At 38.6% G+C, this 18,118-nt stretch overlaps 1 protein-coding gene across 1 annotated transcript in view; it reads right to left on the bottom strand.

Annotated features, from left to right (window-relative positions):
- Positions 1-8,377: 8,377 nt before the first annotated feature.
- Positions 8,378-18,118, bottom strand: part of abhd17c (abhydrolase domain containing 17C, depalmitoylase) — a 94,471-nt gene continuing 84,730 nt past the window's right edge. Inside the window, 1 exon segment of the mRNA NM_200157.1 lies at positions 8,378-10,229. Within this exon segment, the coding sequence (NP_956451.1) occupies positions 10,010-10,229 (220 nt within the window). The 3' untranslated portion in view covers positions 8,378-10,009.

The following is an 18,118-nucleotide window of genomic DNA, read 5'->3' as shown; positions in this document are numbered from 1 at the left end:
ACTGTATGACCGCTAAAATAAGGAGGGCTGTAGATGATGGCAAATATTGTGGGACGGTGCTGCTTGACCTTCAGAAGGCATTTGACACTGTAGACCAGGGATCACCAATCCTGGTCCTGGAGGGCCGGTGTCCCTGCAGGGTTTAGCTCCAAATTGCCTCAACACACCTGCCTGGATGTTTCAAGCATTCCTAGTAAGACCTTGATTAGCTTGTTCAGGTGTGTTTGATTAGGGTTGGAGCTAAAATCTGCAGGGTACCGGCCCTCCAGGAACAAGTTTGGTGACCACTGCTGTAGACCATCAAATTTTATTATATAAATTAAAGGCAATTGGGTTTGATAAAGCATCCCTAAAGTGGATTCAGTCTTATCAGGATGCTAGAAGCCAGAGAGTTGACATAAAGAGTGTATTATCTGCTCCCTTATCAATCAGTTGTGGAGTTCATCAAGAAAGTATTTTAGCTCCATTATTTTTTTATTTTATATATTAATGATTTAAAAGTAGCATGTTCAGAGGAACTCTATCTTTATACTGATGATACTGAATTTTTAGTATTTTATTAAGATAAAAGGGCCCTGGAAGAAATCATGTGTTCCCTGTTAAGAAATGTGTACAGCTGGTTTTTAGATAATAAACTTTCTTTACACATACAGTTGAAGTTAGAATTATTTGCCCTCCTGTCCCCCCCCCCCCCCCCCAATTTCTGTTTAACGGAGAGCAGATTTTTTTCAGCACATTTCTAATCATAATAGTTTTAATAACTCATTTCCAATCTCTGATTTATTTTATCTTTGTCATGATGACAGTAGTTAATATTTGACTAGATATTTTTCAAGACACTTCTATACAGCTTAAAGTGACATTTAAAGGCTTAACTAGGTTAATTAGGTTAACTAGGCAGGTTTGGGTAATTAGGCAAGTTATTGTATAACGATGGTTTGATCTGTAGATTATCGGGAAAAAAATAGCTTAAAGGGGCTAATAATTTTGACCTTAAAATGGCTTTAAAAAAAATAAAAACTGCTTTTACTCTAGCCGAAATAAAACAAATAAGACTTTCTCCAGAAGAAAAAAATATTATCAGATATACTGTCAAAATTTCCTTGCTCCGTTAAACATCATTTGGGAAATATTTAAAGGGCCATGAAACCCCCTAATTTCAGCAGGGTGTTTTCACACCTCTACTTTGGAAAAAGTCAGAAAAGTGGGCGTGTCCAGCTCTGTTTAGGGGGAGTGTCGGAGGAACAAAAGAGGGAGGGTGTGGGAGTGTCTATTTGGGCACACGCAGAGTTTCAGAGTCAAAACACACACACACACAGGGGAGTAAGTGACTTTGTTTACATGGACATCTGTAGTCAAAATATTTGCCAAATTATTAAATGGTGGACTTTAACTGCAGTTTGGCTCTTTCATTCAGGGAATTCATTCATGTCCCTCGCGACAAACGAGAAAAAATGATTCGAGGAACTGCTCTAAGCGTGTATTTTTCATGCAATGTTTGACACCGCACGGCGAATGAGAGAAAAAAACCCTCCGCATTTCCCGGAAACTTACATGCACACGGCAGGTAGCGCCAGAAAGCCGCGTGTGTTATTCTGGTCACAAAATGCGGTGAAAATCCTACACGATGGTAATAGTTTGATTGTGGTGCTAACATGTTTACACTCGGTGCAATAGTTAACTTAGTTCAATACGAACAAACTGAATAAACAAAGAGCACTGGTCGCTCACTTACCAAATCTGTAGAGACAGGACAATCACCAGCAACTAGAGCCGCGTCTTTATGAAGAGGAGACTAAAGCGAATCCGGATCTCAGCGTTAGCAGATGAGAACAGCTCTCAGGTAAACAATAATCCTCCTTAGACACGTAAGTTATTGTTGTCAAGCGTCGCGTACACTGTTAACCCACACGTGACTCCAGCTGAGCTCTCACAGAGAGAAAATGAAAACGAAACTTAACTGCAGCAAACTATAAAAGCAACACTTCACGCTTGTTTTGCCAACACAACGTGGCGTCTCTGTCGTCTAAACACTGTGACAGTAATGAATGTTAATGAAGTTGCACAATAGAGCGCGCTGATTGGTTTGAACCAAGCTTTACTCATGCATTAATGCAGCACACTGTAAGACGTAATAAGACACACTCTGGTACAGACGCCCAGTCTGCACGCTGGAATACACGCTATTATGTCATGACCGTGACGCAGCTTCAAAAAAATCGTTTCAAACCGGAAGTTCGAATTTGCTTGAAATAACGCAAAAACAACCAATTTACACTTTTTAGTGAGATATAGGTGTCCTAATAGTGTTTTTAGCAGTGTGGGACACATACAGGACTGTCAACAGCTCAAAAAATGTGTTTTGGTGTTTCGTGACCCTTTAAAAAAAGAAAATAAAAATTCAAAGGGGGCGAATAATAATGACTTCGACTGTAGGTAAAACAGAGGCTATTTTATTTGCTTCAAGAGTGAAATTAAAGAAAGATGATAGTTTTTTGTAGTTAGGATTAATGATTGGAAAATTGAGTCGAAAAATGTAAATAATTTGGGAAGTTTAATGGATAAATTATCAGGATATGTTATGGCAAGAAAGGTTTTAATGAAGATACGTGGAAAAATTAGGTTCTCAGCAAGGCAAGCTGATCTGTTGGATGTTCATTCTTTAAAATGATTGGCAGGAGCTTTGATTCAACTGCTCACAGAGTATGAAGGAAAAATTGCGAAAGGCAAAAAATAAATTAGTATTAATAATTTTAAAAATGTAAAAAAAAAAAAAGAATAATAATTATAATAATGCGTGTCATGTTGCATTAAAGTTCTAGTTTACCTATTGCTCACCCTTCAAGAAAAACTAAAAGTACTCAACACCCTAATGAAACCCAAATGGACACCATTGGCATTCTGATTCACCGTTTCTAGACTTACACCCCACCCTACTTTTCCCCCCACACAAATATCCAATTTCATACACAATATATTGTACAGAGTTTCATATTGACTTCAAATCACCCACTGCACACAGAATCAAGAGTATCAAATATAAAAACACACCCTTGACCTGGCCAAAACTGCTTCTAAAGACGTCCACATTCACCTCTGCAGCCGCCGGGATCAGCAGACATGCTCAACCCCGAGCTCTGCCAATTCCTGGCCCTCGCAGGACTCCTGGTCCCTGGCCAATGCAAACGTGACTGGCTCCAACAGATGAGGCTTAATGGCCACCTCCAGTTCCACCTGCCTGTCGCAGAGACGCCTCCACAAGCCAACTGTACAGACCTGCTCTATATGAAAATAACTAACTCACAAAGCGAATGAAAGAGAGAGAGAGAAATAGAGCAAGGGAAAAGTGGAAACAGGAAACCTGCGTAAGGAAAAACAGCAGGGAGACTATCACTTATAGATAAAGCTTAAAAAAAACACAAGGCTGCCATGTTCAGAATGCAATACTGGCGTACTGAATACTGTGCAGCAGTATGTGTAATAGGATAAATTATGAAGGAAGCATGCCATTATTATCCTTATAAAAACTTCAATAAGATGAGTAAAAAGGAATGAGTAAATGAACACCATAATGTACTCACCCTCAAGCCATCCTCTGTGCATGTGACTGTCAGATGAAAACAGTCGGAGTAGTTTTCAATTTCATCCAGGCTCTTCCATGCTGTATAATGGTGTTGGGTGGAGACTTTTATTTTGAAGGCACTTATTTTGCAACGTGCGTGGCTGTGCATTTGTACTTCTGCGCGCTGTCTCACTTGGTCTGCATTAACACTTCCGAAACACTAGTTGGCAGTGAGGTGAAAATGTTCCTCTGTGTCGTTTCTTCGCTGCTTTTTTGCTTTTCCTGAACACTTCCGGGATGTACAAGTGGCTCAAACTCGCTCATTTTGAGGCAGGAACCAGCGGCCGTGCAACAACTTTAACTATGTGGTAAACACAAAACAAAACTTTCCATCCGGAGCTCCTTCAAGGGACTCCACACTTGTAAACAATCGCTCCATTGGTTTCGCGCGGCTCTCGGTCCCGCCCAGACTCGTCAGCGCTAGCAAGCCGACCAATCACAGAGCTTGTGCTGCGTGTTGTTGCGACGTGTAGTTAAATTTTTTGAGAGGTGCACGTCAGCGACACCGATGGCCACGGCGAAGGGCTATGCGTCAGTGCCGTAGCATACGCCGGCGTTTGACGCAGAAGTATAAATCAGCAACTACAAACAGTTCAACTACAGGGAGGGCCATATATTTGGATACACCTTAATAAAATGGGAATAGTTGGTGTTTTTAGCGTCCTGTTTGTGGCACATTGGTATACGTGAGGGGGCAAACTTTTCAAGATGGGTGGTGACCATGGTGGCCATTTTGAAGTCGGCCATCTTGGATCCAACTTTTGTTTTTTCAATAGGAAGAGGGTCATTTGACACATCAAACTTATTGTTAATTTCACAAGAAAAACAATGGTGTGCTTGATTTTAACATATCTTTACTCTGTCATGAGTTATTTACAAGTTTCTGACCACTTGTTCAGTGTGCTGCCCATTGTGTTGGATTGTCGATGCAACCGTCTTCTCCCACAGGCTTCCAGTATCTGTAGTTTCAGGTGCTGCGCATCTTGTATCTCCACCAGCACACCATTGTTATTATTGTGAAATTCTCAATAAATTTGATGTGTCAAATGACCCTCTTCTTATTGAGAAAACAAAAGTTGGATCCAAGATGCCCGACTTGAACGGTTTGTGAGCACAATTAAGTGCACACAGCATGCTATATCATCTGATAATTGTAGGAAATAATCCCAAAAGGCAATTGACTGTGTAAAGAAACATCAACCAAAACAAAAATACGATGAATATGTCGAGCTCAGTGGCTAATCAGCCGGATTCAGCTGAGGTGATGAAACGGCGAGCAGCAAAACCTAGCTGTCACTCAATGAGCACGCCCTTAATTATGCAAGCTTAATATAACTTAATAAAAACAAAAAAAGATGAGTTATAAAATAAATAAATAAATAAATCAACCCCCCTCACAGTTGTCCTGAAGGTTAATCATGGCTATATACCATCTTTTGTACCAGGCTGTAAGCATGTTATCAGCTGTAAAAATGGCCAATTTCCCATTACAGTCAGAAATGACCTGGACTTCCAAGGCGAGTCAATGAATGGCAGTTTTAGTTACTACCGTATTGGCTTACCGAAAGAAATTGGGAGGTTGTCGCTTGGGGTAAACGCATGTCTTTTGAAGCAAGTCAATGTTACGATGTGTTATCGTAAGAAAAAAATATTTCCAATTTTTAACGCTTGCTTACATTACTGACTTCTCTCGGAAACACACCTTATGCACAAAATTGACATAAACAACATAAAATGCATGACACATCGCAAAATAAAGTGCTTTTGGAGCTTCGTATGATTATAGTTGAACCACTGGTAAATGTAATGTTTTGAATATTTTTTTTTAGTTCCATTTCTGGACTTTAAAAATTATTAAGTCGGAGAGCTCCAGGATTTCATCTAAAATACCTTCATCTGTCATCTGAAGATGAATCTAAGGGGACTGAAATGACATGAAGGTCAATTAATAAGAACATAATTTTCATTGTTGAGTGAACTATCCCCTTTAACAAGTAAATAGAGGGAAATGTTTTGTCAAACTGAAGTGTTCTTCAGGAAAAAAAAACTACTATGCTACTATGCAGATGTTTTGAAAACCCCCTTTTAGACCTCTAATTTTCAAGTGCGTACAACATACTTCAGCAATTGTAGATCAAAATAAGGGGATTTAAACAGAAAATATGCACACTGGAAGCACTACATGTTTCTTCAACAGTCTTCTAATTCAAAGCAGCTGTTTTAGTCTTGGCACGTCACTGATTTACTGTTAAATTTGAGATGATGTTTGACATGTGAAGCATCAAAGGATATAATTTATTTATGAAATTCACATTATAACAGCATCGAGGACAAGTTTAGACAAGATGGTTTTACATACTACTAGATAAAAGTACTGCTAAACAAACTTGCATTGATGGCTTGTCAAAAATACATTTAAACAGTTTATTTTTTAAACTCGAAGATATTTTGTGTATCGAACTACTGGAAGCAGAAGCAACAATGGTTTCATAACAGAGACATGCGGACTGTCAACAGTGTTATAATCAATAGCGCTGTCTGCGTCTGTTGGGTCACATCCGTCTATTTTGTTGATGGATGCAATCAGTTTGGTGGTTGGACTGTTTCTATTTTCGACTGACTGCCAAACTACTTAAGATACTGTTTTCTCTGATAGAAAATAGATTAATAAGACATCTTGACTACGAAGACAATAAATCGCACACATGTGCATATGCATTGAGTTTATACACTTACTTTATTAGGTACACCTTGCTAGTACCGGGTTGGACCCATCTTTTGCTGCCTTAATCATTCGTGGCACAGATTCAACAAGGTACTGGAAATATTGCTCAGAGATCTTGCTCCATATTGACATGATAGTACCACCATGCAGTTGCTGCAGATTTGTCGGCTGCACATCCATAATGTGAATCACCCGTTCCAGCACATCCCAAAGGTGCTCTATTGGATTGAGATCTGGTGACTGTGGAGGCCGTTTGAGTACAGTGAACTCATTGTGATGTTTAAGAAACCAGTCTGAGATGATTCATGCTTTATGACATGGTGTGTTATCTTGCTGGAAGTAGCCTTCAGAAGATGGGCGCACTGTGATTATAAAGCCATGGACATGGTCAGCAACAATACTCAGGTAGGTTTTGGTGTTGACACGTTGCTCAATTGGTACTAATGAGCCCAAAGAGTGCCAAGTGTTGTAAACTTCTAAGACCCCCCCCCAAAAAAAACCAGGGAGAATCTTTTGGTTGTCTTCAAAGCAGAATCCTTTTTAATAAGAAGAACTCAGCGTGGCTGTAGCGTCATCGAAAGCAAACTCTAAACTGCACAGCAAACATTATACATTTATACATGTAGGTGGGGACAGTCAAACAAAGCATGCAAATAAAGTCTGGTTGTCTGCAGGGGTGTCATGCCTGCTCCAGGTCTGATCTCATCAGTATAAAAGTACTACAGTATGCAAATGATGTTCTGGAAACAGAGAAGACAATAAATACAGACATGCTCTGAAACCGATAATTGCATCACTGTGGCTTAGCCTGTAGTCAGCAAGGCAAAGGTTAAAGGTCCCTCCTAGCTGGCATCTCAGTTAAATGATATAATTAAAAACCAAAGAATATAACTTTTCAGTTATACGTAGATTATTGTTCATTTGGAATTAGATGATAGAAATTTATATTTCCACACAAGAATATATCCCCCACACCATAACACCACCATCACCAGCCTGAACCATTGATACAAGGCAGGATAGATCCATGCTTTCATGTTGTTGATGCCAAATTCTGATCATACCATCCGCATGTGGCAACAGAAATCGAGACTCATCAGACCAGGCAACATTTTTCCAATCTTCTATTGTCCTATTTTGGTGAGACTGTGAATCGCAGCCTCAGTTTCCTGTTCTTAGCTGACAGGAGTGGCACCTGTTATGGTCTTCTGCTGCTGTAGCCTATCTGCCTCAAGGTTGGACGTGTTGTGCGTTCAGAGATGCTCTTCTGCATACCTCAGCACATCAGTCTAGCCATTCTCCTCTGAGCTCTGGCATCAACAAGGAATTTGCACCCACAGAACTGCCACTCACTGGATATTTCCTCTTTTTCTGACCATTCTCTGTAAACCCTAGAGATGGTTGTGTGTGAAAATCACAGTAGATCAGCAGTATAAAGCATTCGTGTGGTATTTTGAGCTGAAAGTTAACATACAGTACTCTAGGGACATCAGGGACTTATTTAACATTATGTAAAAAAGACATAATAGGTCCCCTTTAATAATCAGACCCCACAAAACCTTTCTGCAAAACTTAGACTGTAACAACAGGTTTTCAGGAATGATTTGCAGAATTTCTGCCTTTATATTCACCCTCTTTTACTTGTTTGTAATGACAATCTACATATTTAATTATTTCATGAAGCAACTGTAAATTTTATAATATATATATTCTTGTTTTTATACACGTATTGGAGTCGAAACATAGTTAAACGTATTATTTTAAGTTAGCGCACAAAATTGCTGTGGTATTTATTATTTGCAGCAATGCATGTGGATATTTAAAGGATAACAGGATCACATATTTTAATAAAGCGTTAAAATTGGGAGTCCTGATGGGAATCCTGCGTCGTTTAAAGACAATTAGAATTGAACAGCTGTATCTGACCTTCTGAAAACATGCAGGTAAACATTTCAACTGAAAAAAACACCACCACCACCCCTGCGTTATTAAAAATTTGCACACGCTGAGCCTCATGAAAACAAAACTTGTTTGGGTTTCCATGCATCCTTTATTCCTTTATAAGCAGTACAATATCCACTGTGTTGCGACAAAGCAACAACCAACAGAAAGAACAATAATCTGTCTCTCGGCACATTTAAGGCTTTAAAGATATCTAAAATAAAAAAACTACACGCATGTGTCTGTACCAACTATCGTTTTCTCTGCATTATATTTGCATACTGTGATTCCAGTGTCAATAATAAAAAAACAAAACAAAAATCAAAGCTAAATACCATTTACTTCATATTTTACATACCTATATATTTATAGAGAAAGAGCGAGAGAGGGGGGTGAGGGGGTGTACAGTACGGTTATCTTACAAACCAGCATTAAAAGAGGTGTAAATATTAATAATCACTGAAAAAACATTGTAAAAACGTCAGTATCAAAAGCAATGATGGGCTCAGATGTTATCGGTGTCTGCCATTCCTTACAAAAACAAAAACAAATCTCCACTGGAGATCAACAGCAAACATGAACCGTCATCGCGTAACCTTACAGCAAAACAATCAAGTCAACCAACAACAACTGCTATGCGTTAAAAACATACAATCAAAACAACGCACCATTTTGGTAGCAATCGACATCCTTCATCCAATCGTTCCAAGTCCTTCATTCGCCGAATGAGGAAAACATCGACGTTTAATCAATGACTTTAACGTTTTCCTGGGTAATGTGATTCTGGAAAAGGGGGAGAAACTTCAAAACATACCATATTTAAATCAGTTTTTCACAGTGATTTTCCCCAATCGAGTAGCAGCGTGCAGGAGCCCAGAGAAAATCGTCGAAATCCCATTTCCAGAAATAATAGTAACACAAATAAAATTCACTGACAGGAATGTCGGAGCGAAACGTCAGAGAACATAAGGCTTTTTTAGTAACACCGATGCAAAAAACCAACAAAGAAAGCTCGAAATTTCACATTATTTTTTTGTTTCTCTTTATACAACGCACAAATGTAGTGTTTACGCCGAAACAATGCCCTGATTGCTGTGTTGCGACAAAGCACCATGTTGTTTCAACACAATACGCCAACCCTTTCCCACCGTATTCGAAAAGCACGGACAATTATTCACAGGTCAACTCACTTTCCACAGGTCTTCCAGTTTTAATTAGCCCAAGCTACACTTAAACTCACGCACTCTCTCACACATACACACAAACTGGCCACATATATATATAAAAAAAATATATAATAATGTCAGTCACTGATTCATCATGATCTAATCTACTGGAAACATAAGAAAACGGAATGCATAATTCCCTACAAATCAAACAAACAAACAAACAAACAAAATAACAACCTGAAAATGTCGCACGATAAAAGTGCAATCGGTTACTTAAACCCTTTGAGGAGCATTTATAAAGAAAGGAAATGTTAAACGCAACGTACTGGATGCGGTGCAAAAATGTCAAACGTTCGTCAAGTATAAAAGAATAGAAAGTGGTTGGAAATCATTTGAAATGTGTCGTCTTCCCCCTCGGTAGGAATGAAAAAAAGGCCCTGCTCCTACATATCAAGAGAGAGCTTCTTTTTTTACTCCTTCAGCAAGTGCAAGTACTGATGGCGAACTCGGCTCTGGGTAAAGGGACACGTGTGTTTGTGTGTGTGTGTGTTTTCAGGAGGTAGCCAGCTCAAACGTGATGAACTGTTTGAGTCTCTCGAGGTATTGGGCGTAGAGCTCGATGTCGTTGTGCCCAGCGCCTTCTACCCACAGGGGCTCCACGGCGCGTGGGCATCGCTCGTAAATGGCCAAACCGTGCGAGAAGTCGATCACTTCATCTTCTGTGCCGTGGATGACCAGAACCGGAGACGCCACCTTGGATACTTTGTCGATGCTGAAACACATTGAAACACACACACGAGTTGCATTAGAATACAGTTGAAGTCAAAATTATTAGTGATTTTATTTCTTGTTTTCTAAAAGATTTACCAAATGATGTTTAACGAGCAAGGAATCAATCACAGTAATTCCCATAATATTTTATTTTATATTTGTAGAAAGTCTTTTTAGTTATTTTCTTTTTATTTCAGCTAGAATAAAAGCAGTTTGATTTTTTTAACCATTTTAAAGAGCCCATATTATGGGTTTTTGAAAATTCCCCTCCATGTAGTGTGTAACACAGCTCTAAGTGAAGTGAAGTATCCAGCTAAGGCTTAAATCTGTTAGTGTACAGTGTTTAAAACTGTTGATTCATCTATAAAAGAGTCGACTCATAGTGCTTCAAACGAGTCGCCTTGATACCGATTCATTAGGTGTTTCGCCACGACGTACGAACGAAACCAAGTTATTTACGTGTACGCGAAAACCCGGGAGATTTCAAACCTGGGGCCCCGCCCTCTGACGCAGAAACCCAGACACACACACACACACACACACACAAACACAAACATGCCGGTCGATTGAAGTCACACTGCAGATGGATATTATTGAGTCTCTACCCAAAGATGAAACCTCAGCATTATAGCCAAGCAGTTGGAAACTACTGGAAACTTCTAGAAACTACATGCTACAAAGAATACTTCATCAGCGTTTGTTAAAGGAAGGATCAGTAAAGAGTAACTTACTGATGGACATCAGGATGGGTTTCTTCCTCCATTTCTCAAGTGTAAGTACGTGCGATTAAAGTTGCCTCGTTTACTCTAGCTTGCAAATGTATTTAGTTGTGATTTGTTACTTGTAACCGCCTGTACTGTATCAGGTTAACTGGCTATATTCTCTTACCGCGTGCAAAGTCACGTTAAAAACGCGACGCGTGCAGCTTTGTTAACGGAGCTCCGTGGACGAGGAGTAGTGTGTGTGTCTGTGTGTGCGTGTGAAGTCGTCTGGAGGTGTGTGTAATTGTGTGTGTGTGTGTGTGTGTGTGTCGTCCGGAGCAGGGTTAAGTGGGTGTGTGCAATATGTGTGTGTGTGTGTCTGTGAAAAGAGCAGAGTGAGAAGCTAGGAGATCTCCTCAACTGTTTTTGGAGTTTTTGCTCAATAAAATAGTTAGTCGTCTGAATTTAAGTCCATAGTCTGTATTTACATTGACCCACTGGCAGCTAAAATCCACGCCTACACTATCGAGCGTGTATGAACTGTGATTACTTTTATATTGCTGATTAGCTGTTTGGCATTTCACTCTCTGACTGAAGGCAGTCGACCAATCGCAACAGACTGTCATTGGTCCAATCAGCGCAGATTAGCTTGGCGCTAAGGAGGGGTTTGGGAACAAATGAATCACTGGACGATTCATACAGGAGTCGCTGGGATAATTAGGTAAAAATAAATGCAGATTATAAGACCATGAAAGTGTTTTTTGACCTTGCATGCATATTAAACTGTTGTTGGAGACCCTTACAACCAAGTTATGACCCTATTTTATGTATAATATGGGCTCTTTAAGGTCAATATTATTAGCCTTCCCTTATTAGTAGGGATGTAACAATTCACCTGACTCACGATTCGATACGATTCACAATGCTAATCCCACAATACGATTTACTCATGATTGACCCTATCAGTTCCCGAGTGGGAGATCACATAGGAAAGCTAGGTTGCTGCCGGAAATGGGGTTAGTGAGGCCAGCAGGGGGCGCCCAACCAGTGGTCTGTGTGGGTCCTAATGCCCTGGAAAAGTAACAGCGACTCTTTACTGCTCAGTGAGCGCCGTCTTTCGGAGGAGACGTTAAACCGAGGCCCTGACTCTCTTTGGTCTTAAAAATCCCAGGATGTCCTTTGAAAAAGAGTAGGGGTTTCACCCCGGCATACTGGCCAAATTAGCCCACTGGCCTCTATCCATCATGGCATCCTAACCCTCCCCATATCATAATTGGCTTCATCACTATGTCTCCTGTCCACCAATCAGCTGGTGTGTGGTGTGCGGTCTGGCACAAAATGGCTGCAGTAGCGTCATCCAGGTGGTGGATGAGCAGATTCCCCCCCCATTGTGTAAAGCGCTTTGAGTGCCCAGAAAAGCACTATATAAATGTAAGGAATTCTTCTTTTTAGCTGTGCCTTTACTGAATGAGCACTGTGCTGCGTCCGACAGATTGCACTATCATGTTTTTCTCTTCTTCTTCATTCTTTTATATCACATTTTACCTGTTTTTATGTTTTGTTTTGACGCATTTTTATTAATATTATTATTATTTTTTTACTTGTTTCTTTTATTCTTGTTTATGTAAAGCACTTTGAATTGCCACTGTGTATGAAATGTGCTATATAAATAAACTTGCCTTGCCTTGCCTTCTTATTATTATAGATAATGGAGGTCATGATCCTTAGCCCCTTTGTTAAATGCAACTGACTCCCATGCAAAGAATTGCCTGTTCGATCCCAGCTCTGGCCGAGTTGGGTATAGCAGGACCGGTGGTTTACATGTAGGGGCTCGTCCAGGATGAGAGTGAGGTTTAGGGGGGGGTGAGTGTAACAGAAGCCAGCTAGTGAAGTACTATGCAGGTAAACCTCACACCTCTGATCTTAAAAGGTGCTCTAGTGACAGATACTAGAGGCCATGGTCTTTAGCCTCCTTGTTAGAGAATTCGACCGCCATGAAAAAAATAAATAAATAAATCACCAGTTCCATCCCTGCTCAGACCAGGTAGGGTACAGTAGGGTACACTTCAGCCTCTGGCAACTAACAGCCTCCCCCAGGTCCTAATGTCTGTCAGGCAATACAACTGATTTATATTAAACTATTAAAAAAAACACTTAGTTTTGCTAGATATTTTGCTCAAATATTCAAAATAACTGGCATATTGACTGACACCAATAATACAGAGCCTAATTCACTATCTGCTCTATTAATCTTTTTTTCTTCATAATATTTCTCTCAAGCAGGCTCCTGCTGGGTGCTAATGAACTGTGAAAAACAGTAGAGTCATTTCCGACACCCATTTTTGTTGATTTCATAATAAAAACTACCTATTTAAGTAACTATATCATGAAATGTTTTGTTCATACCGTCTACCCCTACATTAACAGTAATGTTAAATAAATCAATGCATCTGGCTGTTATTTAGGTGTCAAGCTTGGAATTTTTAGTTTTTTAATTGCAACTCAACATCTACAGTAATCCACTTTAAAGCTTATTCTTATTCAAGCAGCGTCAAAGCCTTGTGGAATCCAGTCATAAAAATGGAATTTGCTGTACAGTACAATGCACTGTGCTGAACGTCATTAAGTTTGGATTGAAGAATCAAAAGCAGTGTTGTACATCTAATGTTGTCAAAAAGATTAATGTCTGTGAATATTAAAAAGCAAAAGACTATGAAATTTGCAAGATGTGTTTGCATGTTGTGCGGGTTTGTTTACAATATTTGAATAGTTGTGGCCTATTTAACATCTCAGTATACGAAGACAAGAAAACACTGACTTTATATCTACATTTACATTTAGCCGACGCTTTTATTCAAAGCGACTTACAAATGAGGACAAAGAAGCAATTTACTCAACTATAAGAACAACAATGAATAAGTGCTGTAGGCAAGTTTCTGGTGTGTAAAGTCTAAGAGTTGTATAATAGTAAGGAAAGTGGAGACTAAATAGTTGAGTTTTTAGTCGTTTTTTGAAACGATGCATTTAGGGAGTTCATTCCACCAACTGGGCAGATTGAGCGCGAGCGTTCGGGAAAGCGTTTTCTTCCCCCTTTGGGATGGAACCCCCGAGGCGACATTCATTCACAGAACGCAAGTTTCTGGAGGGCCTATAAATCTGCAGAAGTGAGAGCAGATAAGAAGGGGCGCTGCCAGAAATCGCTTTGTAAGCAAACATCAGAGCTTTAAATTTGATCCGAGCAGCAAATGGCAGCCAGTGCAAATGGATGAGCAGCGGAGTGAAATGTGCTCTTTTAGGTCGATTAAAGACCACTCGTGCTGCTGCATTCTGGAGCAGCTGAAGAGACTTGATAGAGTTAGCTGGAAGCCCGGCTAGGGCTTGAGATAATTGAAGAATTTTAAGATACCAGAGATGACAATACTTGTTGATAAAATAGTCATTTCAGGAATTGACAGACTTCATCCCATTACTATAGTAAAACAAAACACTTTTCCAATAAATAAATAATATTAAATAAATAATAAAATTATTATTAATACATATTAAACGTTTAATGATTTTAACTACTTGGACAAAGACAGACAAGACTCAAGTTTAAGCACCGATTCTCAATATTAACTAGTGAGTTATTACCTGCCAATTATTAAGATATTGGCTGTTTATTAGTACTTATATATATTCTGCATGATCTTATTCTATAGTCCTAAACCTACCCAATACCTCAACTCAACCCTCAACTTAAGTATTTCAAGGCAGCACATTAGGAGTTTGAGGCAAAAGCCATAGTTAATAATAGTTTATTGATAGCATTGATACATTTAGAGAAAAATATTTTTAAAAAAAATTAATATAACAATCTCTCTTGATTTTTAAATCATTAGCTAACATGCTAAAAAACACTTAAAAAATCTATAGCCCCTTTCACACAGTGATACCGGTAAATATATGAAAAATTTCCGGAACGACTTTACCGGTAAATTTAAAAGAGCACTGTTCACACAGGCGAAGACGTTACGGAATTTTTCCGGAAAAGAGCATTCACATCCATTTCAAAATACCGGTAAATTCTGACATCATTAACCAGAAATGAGCTCTAAACGGCTGGGCCTGTATTTGTAAACATTTGACTACATCACAAACTCTGTGGATGGATCAGTATTGTGAAGAACTTCGATGAAAACATAGAGAAAAAATAATAAAATAAATTATCTAGAAAAAAATAAATAAATCAATAGTGGTTTACATTGAAATATCTTACTCAGCATACTGCCAACGGTCCTATAATTGCAGTAAACCCACAATGTATGCTGATCACTGGTAAATATGGACAGCCACCTCAGCACAGGACTGCTAACTAACTGGCGATCCTGACAGGATGCTCCAGAGGACAATCAAACAGGCATGCTAATTAATTTATCATTCAGCACGCTTAATTGTTGCTTATTTTCCTCATTGGTGCACAGGCAATCTCATTTAGGTAAGCGAGGAGATTAACACATGACACAGGTTGATGGAGTAATTACAGCGGCTATGAAGAATAACGCCTTATCCAAACACCAAACCAAATATGCACGCAGCGTTCATTTCAACCCAACACATTCCAATGGATGACGGACAAATTGTAAATACTGGACTTGTAATCATGCAGGGTGTGTGTTTGGCTAAACTGATAGCAGTAACGCTCATTAACAAGACAGTTTTGAGGTCTTAAGCTTATAACAGTTGGATATGCAAAAACTCTCTTCAGTTAAACAAAGAGAAAACTGAAGTCATTGCATTTGGGAACAGAGATGAGGTACTTAGGATAAATGTGTCCCTTGGCTTTAAGGGTCAAACAACAAAAATAAGGTCAAGAATCTTGATGTGATTCAGGAGTCAGATAAGAGTTTCAGTAATCATGTTAAAGCTGTAACTAAATCAGCATACGATCATCTCAAAACTTTAGATCAGGGGTGGCCAACCCTGTTCCTGGACAGCCACCTTACTGCAGATTTTAGTTGCTACTGATATCAAACACACCTGAACCAATTAATTAGGACCTGAACACCACGTGATAATGACAGGTAGGGCTGTGTATTGGCAAGGGCCTCACGATATGATACATATCACAATACATGGGTCACGATACAATATATCACGATATATTGCGATACAATAAATATTGTGATATATTGCAATTAAAGGTGTCACGATTTCGATTTTAAATCAAAATCGATCGAAATTTATGCTCAATTTCGATTATCGAATAAAAAAATAGAATCGTCGATGCTGCCACGCCCTCATGTCACGTCAGCTTGTTAAACTGCAGATGCAGGAGACCAGTCGAGCAAATCACACCTGTCGTCAGGTCTTTACACTGGCTCCCAGTTACATTCAGAATAGATTTTAAAGTATTATTACTTGTCTATATAAATCACTAAACGGCGTAGGACCTCAAAAACATCATAGATGTGCTGATTGAATACAAACCCAACAGATTACTCAGATCATTAGGATCAAGTAAATTAGAAATTCCAAGAGTTCAGTAAATCCACCTTCAGCTACTATTGAATTACCATATAAATCACTCACGCTCGATGCTTCATCCGTGTCTGGTGTGAACGCAGCATTAGAATTAAGCAAACTTAAATATTTGGGCACAATAAATTAAACGTTTCCAGCTTCAGGGTCAATTGTACATTAGTATTCAATTAAAATGATATAGTGTTATTATATAGTTATTATTGTAGAGATAATTCAACTTCTGCTTCTGATTACTGTTTGACTGCACAGAAATTCATAAATAATTGTTTATTTGCATATTTTATCTGTTGTAGTTTACTATGCTTGTCAGTTTTTATGCAGATACTCTCTCCTACACAATTAGCCCAATGAATCTAAAATTATAAGCTGTTCAAGTATTAAAATTATATCGCAATATATAAATCTCAGTAAATTAAAATATTGCAAAGTTAGTTTTTTCCAATATCGTCCAGCCCTATTATATACAATAGTCAACATTTGAAGTGGATCAAAATGTTTTTCAAAATCATCCTAAGAAAAGAATAGCTTTGGGAGAACTTTGCTGAAAGGCTTTGATCCACTTCAAATGTTGACTACTGTATGTGGAGTCAAAGAGATTTTCAACAATCTTACAGTAAATCAGCAGTTCTCAATTCTCTTCCGGTTTCATTTTTGAAACATTTCAGTAGATTTGCAATTTACTTCTGCATTTGCTTTCTATGCAAACAAAATCACTAGTTGTCTAGTATTTGCTTTTAAAGGATGCGCTATACACATGAAGGGGTTAATTGTAAGATTTAAAGAGGTCCTGGACCACAAAACCAGTCAATTAGTGTTCATTTTTTTTATTTCAAAAAGATTTATACATTAATTTTAGATAAAGCAAATTAAAAAGCTGAGAAAATTACCTTTACGTTAGTCTAAATTAAATGCTTGGCAGTGCATATTTCCAATCAAAATAGGTTACCAATCAAAATTAGAAACCAAATCAAAATTTCCAATCAAAACAATTGATAGTTACAGTAGGAAATATATGAGTGCATCACCAAAATTCATTCCCGGCTCATCTTCATTACAGCTTCTTATTCTAAGCCTTTCGTTGTTGCTGTTTTTTATAGCAGGTTATAATCACACCAAAACATATTCAAATGCAAGTGAATTATAACAGAGCGAACGTTTCTGTAATCAAAGTAGTGCTGTGCGTTATTTGTTTAACCCTTTAAGGTTGCATGCTGACTGACTGACTGACAGGGCTGTGCGACACATGAGTAAGACAACGTAACTTTCAGTTATGATGAACACATTTTCCATAATTTTGCTTTATTTATAGATAAAGGTCTGTGGTTCTGCATACAATGACTTTATCTTGCTGGAGTTTACAGCCTTTTCATTTGACGTCAAGATGCATTTGTAGGTCTATTGGAGACATTTATAAATACTCCTGTCAAATCTAATAATTGTTGGAGACATACAAGTTACATAAAAGCACTAAATCACACTTCAGCCTCATGTATTTGAGCGATCAAGGCGTGCAAGAAGTTTTGTGCACAAACAGAGGAAAAAGCAGTCAAGCAGAGATTCGCATGCTGGTATTATATGTGGAGTTAGGCCAAGTCTACCAATTTGACATTGTACGATGTCTAATGTGAAACATCGTGATGGACCACATTCTGGAAGCATCATCGTA

The sequence above is a fragment of the Danio rerio genome, chromosome 7, assembly GCF_052040795.2.
Source record: "Danio rerio strain M-AB ecotype USA chromosome 7, GRCz13ab, whole genome shotgun sequence".
Lineage (NCBI taxonomy): Eukaryota > Metazoa > Chordata > Actinopteri > Cypriniformes > Danionidae > Danio > Danio rerio.
Note: the sequence above shows the minus strand (reverse complement) of the source record. Positions and strands in the feature narration are given on the sequence as shown.